General features: G+C 37.9%; 1 protein-coding gene and 1 long non-coding RNA gene across 6 annotated transcripts in view; one reads left to right on the top strand and one right to left on the bottom strand.

Moving 5' to 3' along the window:
- The window catches only part of csnk1g2b (casein kinase 1, gamma 2b), a 46,826-nt gene that overhangs the window by 4,602 nt on the left and 25,395 nt on the right, over positions 1-16,829 (bottom strand). For 2 of the 5 annotated variants that reach the window (XM_032573052.1, XM_032573053.1), the window contains exons 4-10: positions 12,343-12,491; positions 9,928-10,162; positions 9,763-9,848; positions 6,976-7,060; positions 6,744-6,892; positions 6,563-6,646; positions 2,582-2,683 (exon numbers count right to left, since the gene is read on the bottom strand). In XM_032573052.1, coding sequence (XP_032428943.1) covers positions 2,582-2,683; positions 6,563-6,646; positions 6,744-6,892; positions 6,976-7,060; positions 9,763-9,848; positions 9,928-10,162; positions 12,343-12,491 — 890 coding nt within the window. The remainder of the gene's footprint in view (positions 1-2,581; positions 2,684-6,562; positions 6,647-6,743; positions 6,893-6,975; positions 7,061-9,762; positions 9,849-9,927; positions 10,163-12,342; positions 12,492-16,829) is intronic. The other 3 variants (XM_032573054.1, XM_032573055.1, XM_032573056.1) reach the window with 3 other exon arrangements.
- The window catches only part of LOC116726363 (uncharacterized), a 25,967-nt gene extending 9,138 nt beyond the window's left edge, over positions 1-16,829 (top strand). The window contains exons 2-3 of the long non-coding RNA XR_004340587.1: positions 4,438-4,442; positions 14,042-16,829. This is a non-coding gene — a long non-coding RNA (uncharacterized LOC116726363). The remainder of the gene's footprint in view (positions 1-4,437; positions 4,443-14,041) is intronic.

The following is a 16,829-nucleotide window of genomic DNA, read 5'->3' as shown; positions in this document are numbered from 1 at the left end:
ACTGAAGCGCTAAAGCAACATCACAAACTAAAAATTAAAGCTGGTTCATATTCTTCCTGTTCATCCTCTCCAAAGAGAAACTCTACAGTAAAAAGTAGCTAATTCCTCTTTCCTTTTGTGTTCAACAGATTAGTGCTTTCCACGAATGACAGCTTCATTTAAAACCAATCAGAATGGTGCAGGTGCCACAGTCGTCACCTGATCTGCATTAGAAACGGAGCTGGAATGCAAGAGAGGAAGAACAAGATCTACCTGTTTGGCTCTGCATGTGAAGACAAACACTGATAAAACCTGCAGCTCTACTAAGCAACACTAGGTGGCGTATTTGTCCCACTTCAATAGTGGAGACTTGGGACTTCTGGGAAAAACACAATGGGACTAAATTATGGATTAATGTCCATGTTTGGACAGCAAAAGTACTTCAATGTTTCAGACAGTTGTTCTTTTTTGTCACTTATTAGAGAAAATGACACAAAATGAAATTAATCATCTGCTTAATGAGTTTCAGTTTTGAGATGTTTTTTTAATCATGAAGTTAATTTCATCATGTGATTCTCCATAAATTAGAATATCATGAATTTATCTCAGTAACTGAATTCAAAAAGTGAAACTCATTACACAGAGTTTTAACATTTTCGTGCATTTATTCCAGTGTATGTAATGATTTTGATGAGAGCTGATGAAAACTCAGTTAAAACTCAACTATTGAAGAGTACAGTTTTTTTCTTAACTAAATAAATGTATTTTTATTCAGAAATGTCACCCTGCTGTACAGTACATACGCTCAGTACTTCTAAGGGAAGGTAATTAAACTTTATTAGCGCCAGCAGGTACATTCCTCTTGAAGAGAAACACTAAAATATGCTTACATGTAATTATGAATGCATATTTCTTTTGGGATCAAAGTATTTCTGAATGCATAGCTCCGACTCTGGTCGCATGTAATTAGTAGTGTGCACTGAGAATCAGAACCCTCTGTGTTATCTCTGTTGCTTGTGTGATGTTATCCACCACACTTTTTCCTTCCACTAAGCTTTCCATTAAAATACTTGGATGCAACACCTCGAAATGGCTAGCTAACAATTACTTTTTAGCAGGTGTCGACAGAGGTTGGCGATTTGGACTTTAAGTTTTGTCATGACAGTTTGTGGTTCTGTTATGATAACAGTAAAAGTGACAAGAGCCATTTATTACTCATTTTTAAGATGTGACTGCAAGGCACAGCAATCATAGATGCACAAACACAAATCCTAAGTCCAGACTGAAAACACATCTATTCTCCCTATTTCTTTAGGAAAGAAAATTGCTGCAGTATTGTTTTGGTTTTTATTTATATTAGTTTGTGGTATTTCCTTCCAATTTCATAATTGTCTTATTATTTTCACTAAATTTTGTTTTATTTTCTGTTGTATTGTTTATCTGTGATGTTGTGAACATCACCTGGTCAGCTGAGGTTGTTTTAACTGTGCTAAATAAATAAACTTTGACTTGACTTCATTTGTAATATGCTTCTTTAGGGCACTATTCACATAAAGACGTGTGATTTGTATCACTACACTGCACACATATTCAAATTTTGTGATATTTTTATTGAAAAAGTAATGGAGAAAATAACAATATGAAAGGTTTTTGCTCCAGTCTGAAGATGTATTATTTCGTTTGATTTTTTTCGAGTGATTCTTAAAACATGCAACCTGATTCTATTAATCAATGTCATTGCTTTTATACTGTTTTGTATTTAGTTTTAAACTTGTGCATATGTTTTCTTTTGTTTCTTACTTTTGTGTAACCAGGTTGTTGTGTGTTGCAGATTTCTGCTCAGGGCGCTTTTGGAAATGAGATCCGGATCTCAAAGGTGAAATGAAGGAAAGACTAAACATCATTACTTGGAATTTATTGTGAAGATAAATCCAAATTCTTATCACGATAGATAATAAAAGATACGATAATTGATTATTTTCTGGGAGGATATATTCCTGCTATCGACACGAGTTACTTTAATATTAGTTTTAGGTCAATAAAGTCAAGCACAAACTGTTGCTGTTGCTACCCTGAACACTGCTAATCCATCAAAAATCTGATCATCATTTATTCATTTATTTTTCCTTAATATCCCAGTTATTCTGTGTTCCTAATATATTTTTAGATTTATTGAGATATACTTATTTATTACTATTTTATTCAATTATTTGACTTGTCTTTGAGAGTTGCTATATTTTAAATTTTGTTGTGCTTTCTTCATCCACAATGACAATAAAATAATTCTTTAGGTGACATTCTGGTTTAACAAGATGCACTTGCGCATCATGAGGTTGGGACAGCAAAGCGGACCGGACGTCCTCTTTGCATGGCTTTTTGCTGCAAGCCGCCTAGAAGCAGGGGAGCTTTTATTCAGCAACATGCAGAGCACACCGATGTTCAAAGAGTCCGATTGAAAAACACGAGCAACAAAGAGCGCGTCTACCGGCAGGCAGGCAGGCGGGCAGGCAGGCGATGTGGGTTCAGTGGGAAGCGGGGGGGAAAGTCTGTCACAAAATTACATGCATTCATGCATTAGCCATCAGAGCAGCAGCAGCGGTACCTGAACAGAGCCCCCCAGCCGCTCAGCTGTGAGGTGCGACCCCAGAGTCTCCTTATTGGTCACGGGGGTGGGCTGAGACTCACTTCCTTTGGGCTCAGGTGACTTGATACAAAGCAGAAAGGGTTGAGACAGGAAGTGGTGAGAATAAAGGGAGGGGTCAAAGGTGAGGAGGAGGCCATGTGAGGGATCAGGTGTGGGGGGAGTAACACGGAGGAAAGGGGAGTAAATGGGAAAAAAAACAACAAAAAAAGAAAAGTAAAATTAAAGACGACATCTCCCAAGCAGAAGCAGGCTTATTAAGACAAACTATGTTAATAGAGGAGTAAAGGGAAGCAAAAATTTATTTGAAGCATACAAATAAACTCATGCAGAGGTAAAAAGAACAGCCTCAAACTTGATTTTCCATTAAAAAAAAGACAGCAATCAATCTTCTCAGGTGATTTCATTGCAGGACTAGTTTTGCTGCAGCTGAAAACTTATTTTAATATTTAATCACAACTATTTACTACAGAGACGTAACATCTTCCGAGTCATGGCCAACGTGCACAATGCAGTAGGAGGCGCTTTGCCAGCATTAAAAGATGGCATGTTGTTTCCAAGCCAATCACATTAAACCAACTGCAGTAAAAAAAATAAAAAAAGGGAGGGAGAAGCTAGAGTCCACTGTAATAAGTCAGTCATAAAATGAAATGAACTCCTCAAGAGCGCCGCGGTAAACGATGACTCAACAAGCACAGCAACCTTATCTGCACCATTATTTATGACAATCAGCCATCATTTACGGATGTTTTGTGCATAATAAATCTCACAAATGATTCCTCGCCTACGCATCAAAAATAAGAGGCTCAGATTGCATGTTAACTTAAAAACGCTGTCACACACTAAGCATGTAATTAGTCATCACTGGTATGAACAATGCAGTTTGCATTTTCAACTCGTGCATGCAATAATGTCTGCTGCTTAGAGAGGAAGGAGGCCTGAAAAAAGTATTCACACCCTGAACTTTTCCACGTTTTATTCCATTACAACCACAAACTTTATCAGAAAGGAAGTGGAAAGAAAACTATGCTTGGTTTGTAAGGAAGGGGTGTCCAAAGTGTGACACGTGGGCTATTTAGAATAGAATAAAATATACTTTATTGATCCCCAAGGGAAAATTGCTTATTTGTTTAAAGCTACTCCATCTTAGGTGAAAAATACAAAGTTTGTAAAATATATATACACCTAAGAGTGAATAGTTCAAAATGACTAGATATGAACAAATAAATAAATAACAAGCAATATATTAATCAATAAATAACCTATAAATGAGCACAGGAAAAAAATTTATCAATTAGCACAGACTTGGACATTGTATAGCCTGATGGCAACAGGCAAAAATGACTTTCTGTGGTGCTCTGTGGTGCACTTTGGCAAAATGAGTCTCTGGCTGAAGGTGGTCCTGTATCCGGCCAGTACGTCATGGAGTGGATGAGACTCGTTGTCCAAGATGGCCTGCACCTTGGACAAGATCCTTCTTTTTGACACCACTGTCAGAGTCCAGCTCCACTCCAACAACGTTACTGGCCTTCCGGATCAGTTTGTTCAGTCTGTTGGTGTCCTCCACCTTCAGCCTGCTGCCCGAGGTCACCAGAGCATACAGGATGGCACTGGCAACCACAGAGTCATAAAACATCCTGAGCAAAGTCCGGGAGATATTGAATGACCTCAGCCGCCTCAGAAAGTAGAGACGACTTTGGCCCCTAACCCTAACCCATATCTGTGGCCTTCAATGTAATTTTGTGTGGCCCTAGAAAAATGTCACAAATTAGATTTTTCAACTAGAGGTTGGAGATTAATGCAGACAAAAAAGATAGATGAAGTTGAGGTTTTTTTTTTAAATGGAAGCACCCTTTTACCAACCATGACTTTTTTGTGTTTTTACTTCAAGTTAATAATAAATAGGACAATGATGAAAATTTTGGTGGTAAACTGAGTTAAACAAAGCAATTGGTGGTGCTTTAAATAAAGACAAAAAATTCAAACATATTAGAAATAAACAGATTGGAATCATACTTGGCAGTTTCTTGTGTCTCTTTTAAAAAAGACAAAGTTGCTAGATTTTATGTTTTATATCTGCAATAACCTACAGCTCCCTTTTGTACGGAAATCTGACTTAATTCATTTCATTAGTACAGATAGTTTGGACACCCATAGAATAAGCACGGCTGTCTAGCTAAGTTGGCAGGCCAGACAGAGAGAATCACTAAGAGAAGAAACCAACAGGCTCATGGTGACTCTGGAGGAGCTACAGAGATCCACAGCTCAGCTGGACAATAATCTGTCCAGGACTCTACAAACCTGGCCTCTATGGAAAAATTGTCAAGAAAAAAAGCCACTGATGAAAAAGGCGACTTGAACGTCTTGGGAGATTCTCCAAGACCAAATATAAAATTTTTTACCTTTTAGCTTGGAGGCAGAAAAAGACTTTAATCTGGGGTGAAGCTTCACCACTCTAGCAGAATATAAACCCTAAAGATGCAGCTGGAGTTACAAAAGGAATGGTTAATCCAGGGTGTCACATCCAGGCCTGGAGGGCAGAGAAGTCCTGCAACTTTCAGATGAACCCTGAAACCCGAATCCAAAGGCTAACTGAGCTCACCTGCATGCAGTCAGGTTCTCCACAGTCCAGCACATGATCTAATTATTTGATTCTAGGGCTCAAACAATTAAAAAGGTTAATTGTGACTAATCGAATAATTAAATAGTCATCGACTAATTTAACAATCGATTGTTAATCGATTGGCTCAAAAAATAAGTCTTTTGCTGAAAGAACAACCTCAGATCAATAATTAAACCAATATTGTAAAAAGAATATAAAAATTTTGCATTTAAGATGATAAAGAAAAAACTTCTTGATCTGTAAATTTGTTTTATCCCGACCTCCTCAAGTGGCAGGTTTAGCTTCACCTGATTCAAATTACGTAAAAAAAGAAAAAAAAAAGATAAAATTTTAAACACCTTTTGAAATCCAATTATTAATCAGTTAATCCAAAAAAAATCAGATTAGTCCTACACCACAGTAATACTGTGGGTTCAATTTTTTACATTGATGTGTTTCTTAGCTGTAGATGCATCCTTTGCTACAAATGATCAATTGTTCACTAAAGGAATCCTGTCACTGCATTTTAGGCAATAAAATGTTAATCTTATGTGTATTTTCGTTTGTTATGTATTTTTATTATGGCATAAAAAAGCTTAAGTGGTTAAACGAGAAATATGCATAATGTGCCTTTTTTTTTTAACTGATTAAGTGAATAATAGTCAAATAAATCATCAGAATAACCAATTAATCATCAGAACAATCAATTAATCATCAAAACAATCAGTTAATTGTCAGAATAATCTATGGAATACTCCATTGCTAAAATAATCTGCGGCTGCAGCTTCATTTGACTCAGGTGTTTTGAAACACTAAAGGAGCAGGAACCTTCATATTCACATATTTGAGTTCCTTAGTCAAAGTCTAGGCCTTTATCCAACTGAGAAACTGTTGAATCTGTGCTGGAAATCGCTGTTCACCGACACCTTCCATCCTTTTTGGATGAGCCCAAATTTAGATCTTTAGATGAGCGACGTGAGAAACGACATCCAAAAAGCTGTAATTAGTGCATCCATGCAGCTTTACCACATAATGCTGAGGCTGTGACCTGACAAATCATGGAAAGGTTCAGGAGGTATAAATACTTCTGCAAGGCACCGCATGGGAAGCCATAAATGATGCTTTCTTTCCCTCATGACTGGGCATATCTACATTTTTTCCATTTCAGCATTTAGTTATCTCATTTCTTCCTGTCTGATAAGAACTCTGAAAACAAATCAAACCCAGCCTTGTTCTCCAGGAAGCTGCTTGTTTAATCGCACTACAGAAGTGATCCAGCGTGGAATTAGGACCATTCAAGTAGGTGGGCTGGATGAGGAGCTGGAAGCTGAGGGTCTCACCTGGTTTTTGGTCTGCTGTTGTGCTTTGTCTCTGCTGCTGGGCGGCAGCGGTGTGTCACTGGGGATAGGGCCGATCGGTGTGGGCTGCAGGGAACAGAACAGGCACATCAGGGATCAAATCCAGGCTGTTTCTTCTGCTCTGATGGCAGAGGGACAGAAAGCGGGGAGATGAGGCACTCACGAGAGATTTGCCGACCCAGTCGTACTCATAGTCGAAGACGTAGCTGTTCCTGTCGAACAGATCGGTGAAGAGCTTCCGTAGGTAATCGTAATCTGGCTTCTCAAAGAAGTCCAGCCTCCTCACGTAGCGCAGGTAGGTGGCCATCTCTTCTGTTACAAAACACAAAGCAGCAGCCAATGAGAACGCAGCAGAACAGGAAGTGGTGAGTGAGATGCAGGGTGCTCCGACTGACCAGGGAAGCTCTCACAAAGCACTTCGATCGGGGTTGCTCGTTTGGTGTCTCCAATCTTCTGGTATCGCTCCTTCAAAGTGTCAGCCTTGAGTGAAGAGAAGTTTTAATTTCATTATTTAAACCATAGAAACTTAAACATATGAAGAAGCTGTGTGGTTTAAAAATAAACAGATACAATGATCAAATTTATTTAATCCTGGGCTCTCGGCGTCATGGCTGATGAAAACTCCTCTGGTTTTCCCAGTGATATTTATAGCACTTAAGCCTCGTTTGCATAAATCTGACACGGCACTTTAGATTTAGAAACGATTTCTTAATACGTCACTGAAACAGTTTCGCTTCCAGCAGTGGTGATTTCAAAATACACAACGCTATAATTAAATACTTCTCCAACATTTAATTTATTATTTAATACTTTATGCTTGAGGGAAAATTTTATATTCAATTTTAACGTAGAGCCTCCAAAACCTGTAAACTGTGAACTGAAGGGAGGGATGGAGAGGATGAAAAAAAAATGGGCTGAATTATGAAAGATGGATTAACAGGTGGATGCAAGGAAGAACCAAAGGAGGATGGATGGAAAAAGGATGAATAAAAGAATAAATGGACAAATAAAGCATAAAGCCAAAATGTGAGTGGATGGATGGGAAAAATAGTCAGAGGGTTTGTCAGACGGACAGACGGATGGATAAACAAACAGATGGAAGGATGTATGGATGAAAGGAGAGACAGACGCATGAATGGTGATGAACAAGCAGATTGATAGATGGCTAAACGGACGGACGGACAAGCATATGGCTGGATGGCTGGATGGATGGATGGATGGATGGATGGATGGATGGATGGATGGATGGAAAAGCAGACTGATGGTTGGTTGGATGGACGGACGGAAAATTAAATGTAAGGATAAACACATGGACGAACAGATGGATGGATGAACAGATAGACGGACGGACGGATGGATGGATGGATGAGCAGACAGCTGGTTGGTGGATGTATTTAAGTATAAATCTGTATCGTTCCCGTTACTCGGCCCTGTAAACTTCGGACATTCCCGGCTGTAGGAACTCTCAGCGTCAGGAATCGAGTCGCTTCATTTCCATCACGTCTGAATCTTTAAACAGCAGAGAATTGTTCTGGCCTGAGCCATGCGACATCCCCCACACTACATCCCTCACATTCATCCACCAAGAACTCCCACCCACACAGCAACTGTTCACATGTCTTTTCTTCTCCGCCATTCTTTGATACTGATGCCTTCAGAAAGCAAAGCATGTCTGCCGCCTGCTAGAAACCTGCTGCTGAGGCGCTTCTGTTGCTGGCCCTTCATGACGCCTGAGGCTCTTTTAGCGATTAAAGCATACATCAAGTGGGGAAGTTTGTGTGTGATTATGCAACAAAACTAAATTAGATGAGTCATGACTCTGTGGGGGGGAAGAATCAACCTGTGAAGATTCCAATGGTTCAGACCAGCTCTGCCAACAATATTCAATTCAAACATTTAGAGGAAATGTTTTATCATTCAAGTCTGTAGTGAGGAGATTGTTGGGTCTATCTTTAGAGAGCATCAGTATTTGTTTTTTTTAACTGTTCCTGTAGTGTTTCAGCAGCTTTTTATTTAAGCTCCAATGAATTTACCAATAATCAGGTAGTGATTTTCTGCTCATATGAAAAAAAGGGAAATTAAACAGAGAAATATTGAATTTATAAATTCAATATGTAGGTAGTTTTGAGTTCATTTGTTAATTAAAAACCAAACCTTTTCATCTGTTTTACACAGTAAATATTTACCTGCATTTATTGGGATCTAAATAATTGTTGAAAATCTAAAAGGTTTTTCTCGATATAGTATATATACAGTTCAGACCAAAAGTTTGGACACACCTTCTCATTGAATTCAATGAGAAAGTGTGTCCAAACTTTTGGTCTGTATTGAGTACAGACCAAACGTTTGGACACACAGTTGTGTCCAAACTTTTGGTCTGTACTGTATATATATATATATTTATATATATATATTAAATCATGGTTTTAGAGAAAATCCTCATTGCAATATAAATATAAAACAATGTAGAAATTGTTTTTGTTTTTTAATTCAAGACAATATAGTAAAAGATAAAAGATTAAAATAATTTTCCTCAATGTATCTTAAAATTAACACAAAAGTGCAATATTCAATATTACTTTGATTTTATTTTATTACAAAACATCACATAATTGAAAAATGTACAATGTAGAAAATGTTCTGATTGTGAATTAAAACTAGCAGTGGTGCCTGGATGAGAACTCAAACTAAATCAGGATTTCCAATCGATGTTTATTGTAAACATTTGACCTTCTGATGCCAATTTTTGCCAATTATGATGAAGAATACTCTGAAGGAGTTACTGCATTTTAGTCAATAAAATGTTTTTCTTATTCAACAAAAGGAACTGAATTATTTGTTTATTTGGATTTTTAATACATTTCTGTTAGGGATGCAATACTGATATCTAACATTGATATTGCTGTTATGGCCGATAACCAATATTTACCAATACTATATATATATATTGTTACCTTTTAGAAAAGAAAAAACGACCAGAATATTGCATATCTCTAATTTCTGTAATAAGAGGTTAAATAAAAAATCTTCAGAATGTGCCTAATTTCTTGTCTGATTAATTGATTAATCATCCAAACAGATAACTAAAATAATTGTTAGAATCAGTCATAGACTCTGTATGATGCATCTGTCTACTAAGTGACTCAGTTGCATAATTTAGGCAAAATTTCATGATTCTTTACCTTCAGGCCCTGCCAAGGAAGGCTACCTCGGAGGAAGTACATAAACATGTGGCCCAGAGCCTCTAAATCATCTCTTCTGCTTTGCTCTAAAACAAAAACAAAACAAACCACATTAAATATTTTTTTTATTTTTTATTAAGCTGTAGTTTATTTAAGGAGGCTTACCTTTTCCCAGGTGTGTGTTGATGCTCATGTAGCGCGCCGTCCCTGTCAGACTCTTGTGCTCCCGGTAGGGGATGTGTTTTTTGGTCTCGGGGTCTATATACTCTTTGGCCAGACCAAAGTCGATGATGTGGATGGTGTGCTGCCTCTTGCTACCGGGCCTCCCGACGAGGAAGTTCTCGGGCTTCACATCTCTGTAGATCAGACTCTTGGTGTGCACGTACTCCATCCGCGTTATCTAGTCAAGGAAATCGGTGGGGAAAATTAGCCTCTGGATTTCAGCCAGTTTCGAAACAAGTTGCCTTAAGGAGTTTTAACTAGTTTGGTTTTTGTTCATCGTGTTGTCACAACCAACCCACAGCAACAAAGGCAGGTGTAATACGACAAAGCAAAAATATAAAACCAGATTTTTAAATGTTAAGCAAATTAATATCCTAATATTGTTTTTACAACATTTCAATGAGCACTATAAATTTTACAGAGTAAACCAAAAATGTAACTAAAAAAGGGTCATTCCTGAGAGTTGTAAGAACAAACTTTAACAGCATTTTAGGTTTCACCTCAAACAAACTGCGAATCATCAGAATCCCCTTTATTGGATTGGACTCATAGTCTAATTTTATAAGTGAAATCCACTTATCCTTTTAATCTATATTGTCCTCAGCATTTGGCACTTGTCCTGGCAAGTTACAGCTGAATAAATATACTAAATATTTCATCATACTGTCTTTTGCACTTTAACATCCATTAAGGTAACTGCAGTCTGGTAAATGATGGATGAGTGGTGTTTATGCACAGGAACAACAAGTCCACAGCTATTTGTGTACATTCAAGAAGATAAAAGGTGTGCTGTTGCACATAAATATTTCAGGATCTCCTGAACAAAACAATAAAAAAAGAAACAACAATGTGACTTTTAGAAATACAGTCCTAACTATTTTAATTCATTAACTAGATGTAACTTTTTTTTGTTCCAGGCAGGTGTTTCTTTAAAAAATTTAATAGGATTGAAAATGTAAGCCCTCATTCAGTTTTAAAAAGTAAAGCTCAACTATATTTTAAAGTTTTATTTCCAATTAATTTTGAGAAATATGGCACACAGCAAATGGAAACTCACAGATTAGTTTCTTAGAAAATCTAAATGTCGCGTAAAATCATTAAAAAAAAGTGTTTTTAATACAAAAATACTCCCAAATACTGATAAATATATTCATGCAGGGCGAAGTATCTACACTGAATATGTGGTCATGGCTCCATTTGCATGACTTACTGCATCGATGCAACGTAGCATGAAGACGATCAGCCTGTGGCTCTGCTAAAGTGTTAAGTAAGACCAGGTTGCTTTAATAGCTCGTCTGCATTATTGGGTCGTGTGTGTGTGGGTGTGTGTGTGCGTGTGTGTGTGTGTGTGTGTGTTAGTATTGCTGTTTTGACACTGAAGAGACAGATTTGTAGTTTCCTACGTTTTTTTTACAATCTAAAACCTTTTTATGCTGCATGTAAGACAAATATGTTACAGACATCAAAAACCTAAATGTATGGAACTTAAATAATTATGTAACATTTATTGCAGTCCAGTAGGGTCTTCACAATATGCTTATTGCGTACAGTGATATTGTGCAACATTGTGCAGCTGTAAACCTGCAACCACGATGAAAAGTAATGGAGTAAAACAGGCCTGAGCAATTCATGCAACGGTGATGTGGTAGAAAGCACAGAGAGATAAAGAAACAGACTTGGCTTTATTCATAGGGAGATTTTCTGAAAATTTCCTACGATATATTCACAACATCAACTTACAGTCACGTTTAGTCCACTTTAATCAAACTATTTCGTTTGTCTAGAAGAAGGTCAATTTTGTTTGGGGAGGTGTGAACACGTAATCGAACTCTGAAAAAAATCGGACCACAAAAAGCGAACTTTGGTCCGCCTAAAAACCTCAATATGAGTTCGGTTTAAATGAACTCTGGCGCTTTTTGAATGCATGTGGGATGCCAAGAGAGCCAGAGATCGTTCAAAAAGCAGGAAGTGGACTACAGCGCAGGGCATTCTGGGTAAATATATACAAAATCAACAGGCAAGTCTAGCACTAGCAGGAGAAATGGCTCATGGTCTTTTTCCAAAAACAAAAGAGAAATCCTACAACCCCTAAAATATGATACCACTCCACTTCTTTACATTTTGTTAAGAAGAAAGTTGCGCTCAACGTTTTCTTCAGAGATTTTGATATCGTTTCTTCAGTTGTTCTTGGTGAAGCGTGCCCACAGGCAAGTGGGGGAACAGGTTTTTCAATTGGTTTGGTTTGTTTGACGTATTGCAGCGTGAAAGTGAACCGCACCAGCTGAAAATGTAACAAATGTTGCGATTTCAGTCCCTAATCAAACCCAGTCTACAGGACTGTTCTCGCTCAGGTCTTACCAGCTGTATGGCTATCATGAGGACGGTCTTGAGGGAGAAGGTGCGGTCGCACAGGTCAAACAAATCCTCTAAACTGGGCCCGAGCAGCTCCAGAACCATGGCGTTGTATTTCCCGCATGGGCCAAAGTAGTACACCTGAGGAATTCCCTCTGTGGAGACACAAACAGGTTTTTGTCAGATCATTTTCAAGATATGAAGCAGACTGGATATAAGAAATTAAATTTTTTTTAATTACCTGTAAACGATAACAACAAATCAGTCTGTGTTTGAGGTGTGGGGGTTAGTTTACAGAAAAATAAAATTATAGTATCAGCTATGAACAATACAAAACTTGCCATTTTTTAACAGCAAAACTGGTGGGTAAATAAGTAAATTACTGAAGTGAGTTGACCTTTGAGCGGTAACATTTTTCAACTTTCTATGCTGAACCAGACAAACCGAAACTGCAGCAAATGTCAACTCACTGCCACTTCCATTTAGAGCATAAAAACTTCCCATTCTCAAAACATTACCATGTTGTACACAATACTGCAACACAAAGCTAGGTATGAGGAAGGTGATTTATCGCTCTAGAGTGTTGACAAGAAAGGCTGGACTAGCTGAAACTACAAAACGTACACGACAGCTCACTCCTCAACTGGTTTGTCCAAAGCAGACGTAGCTTTTCCTAAGAAGCAGGATAATGGGAAATGTGACTACAAAAGCAACAGGAAACGTAAGAAGCACGGTGTCACCTGCAACAGAAGCCACACCTGGTTGTGTACAAAACCTCTGAGGAATGTGGACGGACCAAACGACAGTACAGCTAATTGAAAACTAAGGTGTGGCAAAACTCTATAGTGCGCTCTTATGAGAGAACAAGAGGAGACAGAATGTAAGATATACATGGAAACATATGTGGTGTGGAAAGAAAAGAAAAAAGGTAGTCTGTTATGCATGATCTACAACTACTTCCCACCATCTACTGGTTTCAACAACAACACAACGTGCAGAAATCTGTGAAGAATAACAGTCTTATTTCACAAGCACTCAAGAAAGACACAGTGGGCAAGGAAAGCAAGAAATACAGACATTTTACACAATCCACTATCAGATGGTGGAAAAAAACTTTGTAAAAGTCACACCGCCGGGTTCCACTCGTTAGGCCAATAAACATTTTAACACCAATAAACATTTCTCTGTTGTCAAAGACTTGGAATGTACAGTGCTAATTAAAAACAAATAAATTACAAAGGAGCATTTATTTCAAAAGAGATTCCTCCAATTTTGTTTTATTGTCTTTGGGAGCTGCATGTTTCATTTCTAAAGCTGTGGGACAGTTTGCAGCTGCAGCTTCGTTTTGATGACTCTGCAGCATTTTTTAAAAACCAAACAAAAAGCGCTTTGTTCTTCTAGGCTTTTATTACATGATTTTATTGTGCTTTTTATATTTTGTATGCTTTAAATGTGATTGGGGCACCAGGTGGATCAGTGGTAGAGGATGTGAACCATAAACAGAGTCTTCAGATCTCGACGTCGCAGCCCCAGGTTCGATTCCTGGCTCCTTTACTGCATGTCCTCTACCCTTCTTCCAGTCAAGCTAACTGTGATTTATGTTGCACAGCACTTTGTGACTTCTGTTTCTCTGAAACGTGCTTCATAAATAAACTTTACTTCCTAAATAGAGTTATTAGTCAAAGGGACATCATGCAAACTTGAGCTTTTTGAACTTTATGTCACGTTATAAAGTTATTCCTTCATCAAAAACATACCTAGAATGTTGCTTTGACTCATTCATGCAAGTTTGATAAATCCTTCAATCTCCATGGCAACCACTTACGGGTGCCTAAACACTTGCTCACCATTTATTTACCCAAAGCTCTGCCTTGGAGCTTCAGTCCACAGCCTCATAGGAGTACCCCTCCCCCAGAGTAGCGGCAGCATCAATTAGCAAACACCTGTTGGAACTGCTGAGCGAATCATACAAACTACAACACTAAAAACGGTTGAGATGTGTCGAAAAGAGTTTCTTAAAGAGACAGAGACTAATTTCAATGTGTCAGATATGACTGTGACGTGAAGGTACATTTCTTTTAAGTCATTTTTTGATATACAGCATTTTCAGAACAACTGAAGGTAACAGTTACTTGACTGTGCTATAAAATGTCTGGAAAATACATAACCATAATAACCACTGCCCTTTAACAATAAGCGGCAATTAACAGAGGTTAAACACATCAATACCAGAGCTGAACCAACCCATCAGCCAAAGATCGGAATCAGACAATTTTCTTTAGTCCACAGAATCAAGTAATTAAAAAAAACATCAGATGGTTTATGTTTTCTACTAATTAAATGCATCAAAACTAAGAATTTCCACCATTTTCAATCTATAAACGCATCTTCCAGCAGCATCTGCTTTTACATAAGAATAATGAAAAAAATCCAGGTAGATACCTTTCATTATCTACACATTTGTATCTTGTCCAGAGTCTCTTGGAGCCCTGGTCCAAACCCAACAGAAAGTCGGCCATTTTGGATCAAAGCCGCCACCGTGTCTCTTCTATGGATAATTTATTATCATTTATTCATCATTTAATTTTTGTTGGCATCAGCTACTAAATCCTTTGATTATCAGGTTTAGTCCAACTCTTTCACTCAAAGTACAAACATATTTTTGTCAAAATCAGAATCAGTGAGTTAGAACTAAAGAAAATATTGATCAGGAAAAACTTAATTGGCGCTGGTACAACAATATAAATAACATCCAAAGAGACATCCATTTATCATTCAATTTCCCAAATGAATGATAAATGATTGCGACAGGCTGAGTGGTGTTTCTCTCCAGCTTTTTAGCATCAGATTGACCTCTGAATTCCTCAACAACAGCAGCTCCACTTTGCATGCATGGATGAAAAATGACACAAACACTCCCTTATCTAGCCTTGCATGGTCGCACACCTGTCTGCACACTAGCCTCTAGGATTTTCCTGATTATAATGTCCACGACAGATGAGACTGTGACAAGAGATCACAGGGAGGCTGACTCATCAAAGCCTGGCCCAAATCTAGAGGGCATTCAAAACACAGCCATCACCGCAGAAGAGCATGGAGTGCACTATAATCTTCTTCTGACGCTGGCGCTCGCAGTCAGGAATTTACCGCAGCTAAATGCTGCGCAACGCAAGTTTGTTATTCACAAATCCATCTTTATGTTGCCAATAGAAGCTACAAAGAAATAAAACTAAAAAACACCATCAACAGTAAAATTACATGTATCTGTGTTTGTATAAATCCCTATAGTTCAGTTCCAGACCATCATGTACTCTACATTTGTTCAGCATTGTGGGAAATGTTCTCAGCGCCAGTGACACTCTGACCCCTGCTGTCTTGACAATTTGAAACAATCCAGCCCATTGTTTCTGCAGGCGGGTCTTCTCAGGCGACGGTCAGAGGCAAGACCGCATCATGGTGGCAGAAGACAATGTTGCTCTACAATGAGGGAACCGATGAGGAAAGAGGAGGAGAGGAGAATGGAAGAAGAGAGGGAGAGAGCATACAGAAGATTTATGGACGGAAGAAAGAAAAGGCTGAAGAGGAGAGGTGATGTCCATTAGGTCTAATGCTGTGAAGATGTTCTCACAAGGTTGAAATTTGATCAGCATTTACGCTGGCAGATACTGAGAATGGAGCAGGAAATGCTAGAGACAACTACAACTAAAAAAACAAAAAGGTGTGACGCTGAAAACTAGTCAAAAAAGATACAATTAAATCTAATTATTTTCCTTTCAGGTGTTTGTCTACAGACTCCACATCTCATTGGAGATTTTGTTTTAGAATATGTATAAAAAGTGAAGGAATGAAAAGCATGTGCTTTCAGCTGCACTTTTCAATCTATGCCTTGTTTTCTAGCTATTTACATAAATTTAAATATTGGTTATCTTCTATTAATTAATTCTGCTTTGTTTTTTGCAGGTTTTCTTTCAGAGTTTCAGAGTGTTTTCACAAATTAAAAATGGCCGAAACAACTTTACTTTAAATAAAACACATTCACATCAATCTAAACTCCAAACCACAGAGTTACAGCAAAGATTTTGCTGATAGAGACACAAATAGATTTAATTGAAACTCTTAATTTGCAGGTTTAGTTCATATTCCCTCATGCACTTTGTCTACATAAATTCACTTGTTGCATTACGAGGCAATATTCTTTAATTTTCTTCATTCACACTCATATTTAGCTATTGCTGCTGTTCGTTTTCCTACTCACTCCAATATGAAAACTGTTCTGCTTCATCTAATTGAGCTGAATCCTGAAACTAAACAGCATGCATAAAAACATAGAGGGAATTATTGAATCGTCACCTGTACATTAACTGATGACATTAAGCCCGTCACCATGAATTTTGATGCTCGATAAATTGTCACACAAGGTATTGCAATAAACAAATAATATTGTTGTTTTGAGCCAATTTTTAGGTAATAATGATGCAAGTACAACCTCTCAA

Source organism: Xiphophorus hellerii, chromosome 9, assembly GCF_003331165.1.
Source record: "Xiphophorus hellerii strain 12219 chromosome 9, Xiphophorus_hellerii-4.1, whole genome shotgun sequence".
In the NCBI taxonomy this organism is placed as follows: Eukaryota; Metazoa; Chordata; class Actinopteri; order Cyprinodontiformes; family Poeciliidae; genus Xiphophorus; species Xiphophorus hellerii.
This window is presented reverse-complemented; position numbering and strand designations above follow the sequence as displayed.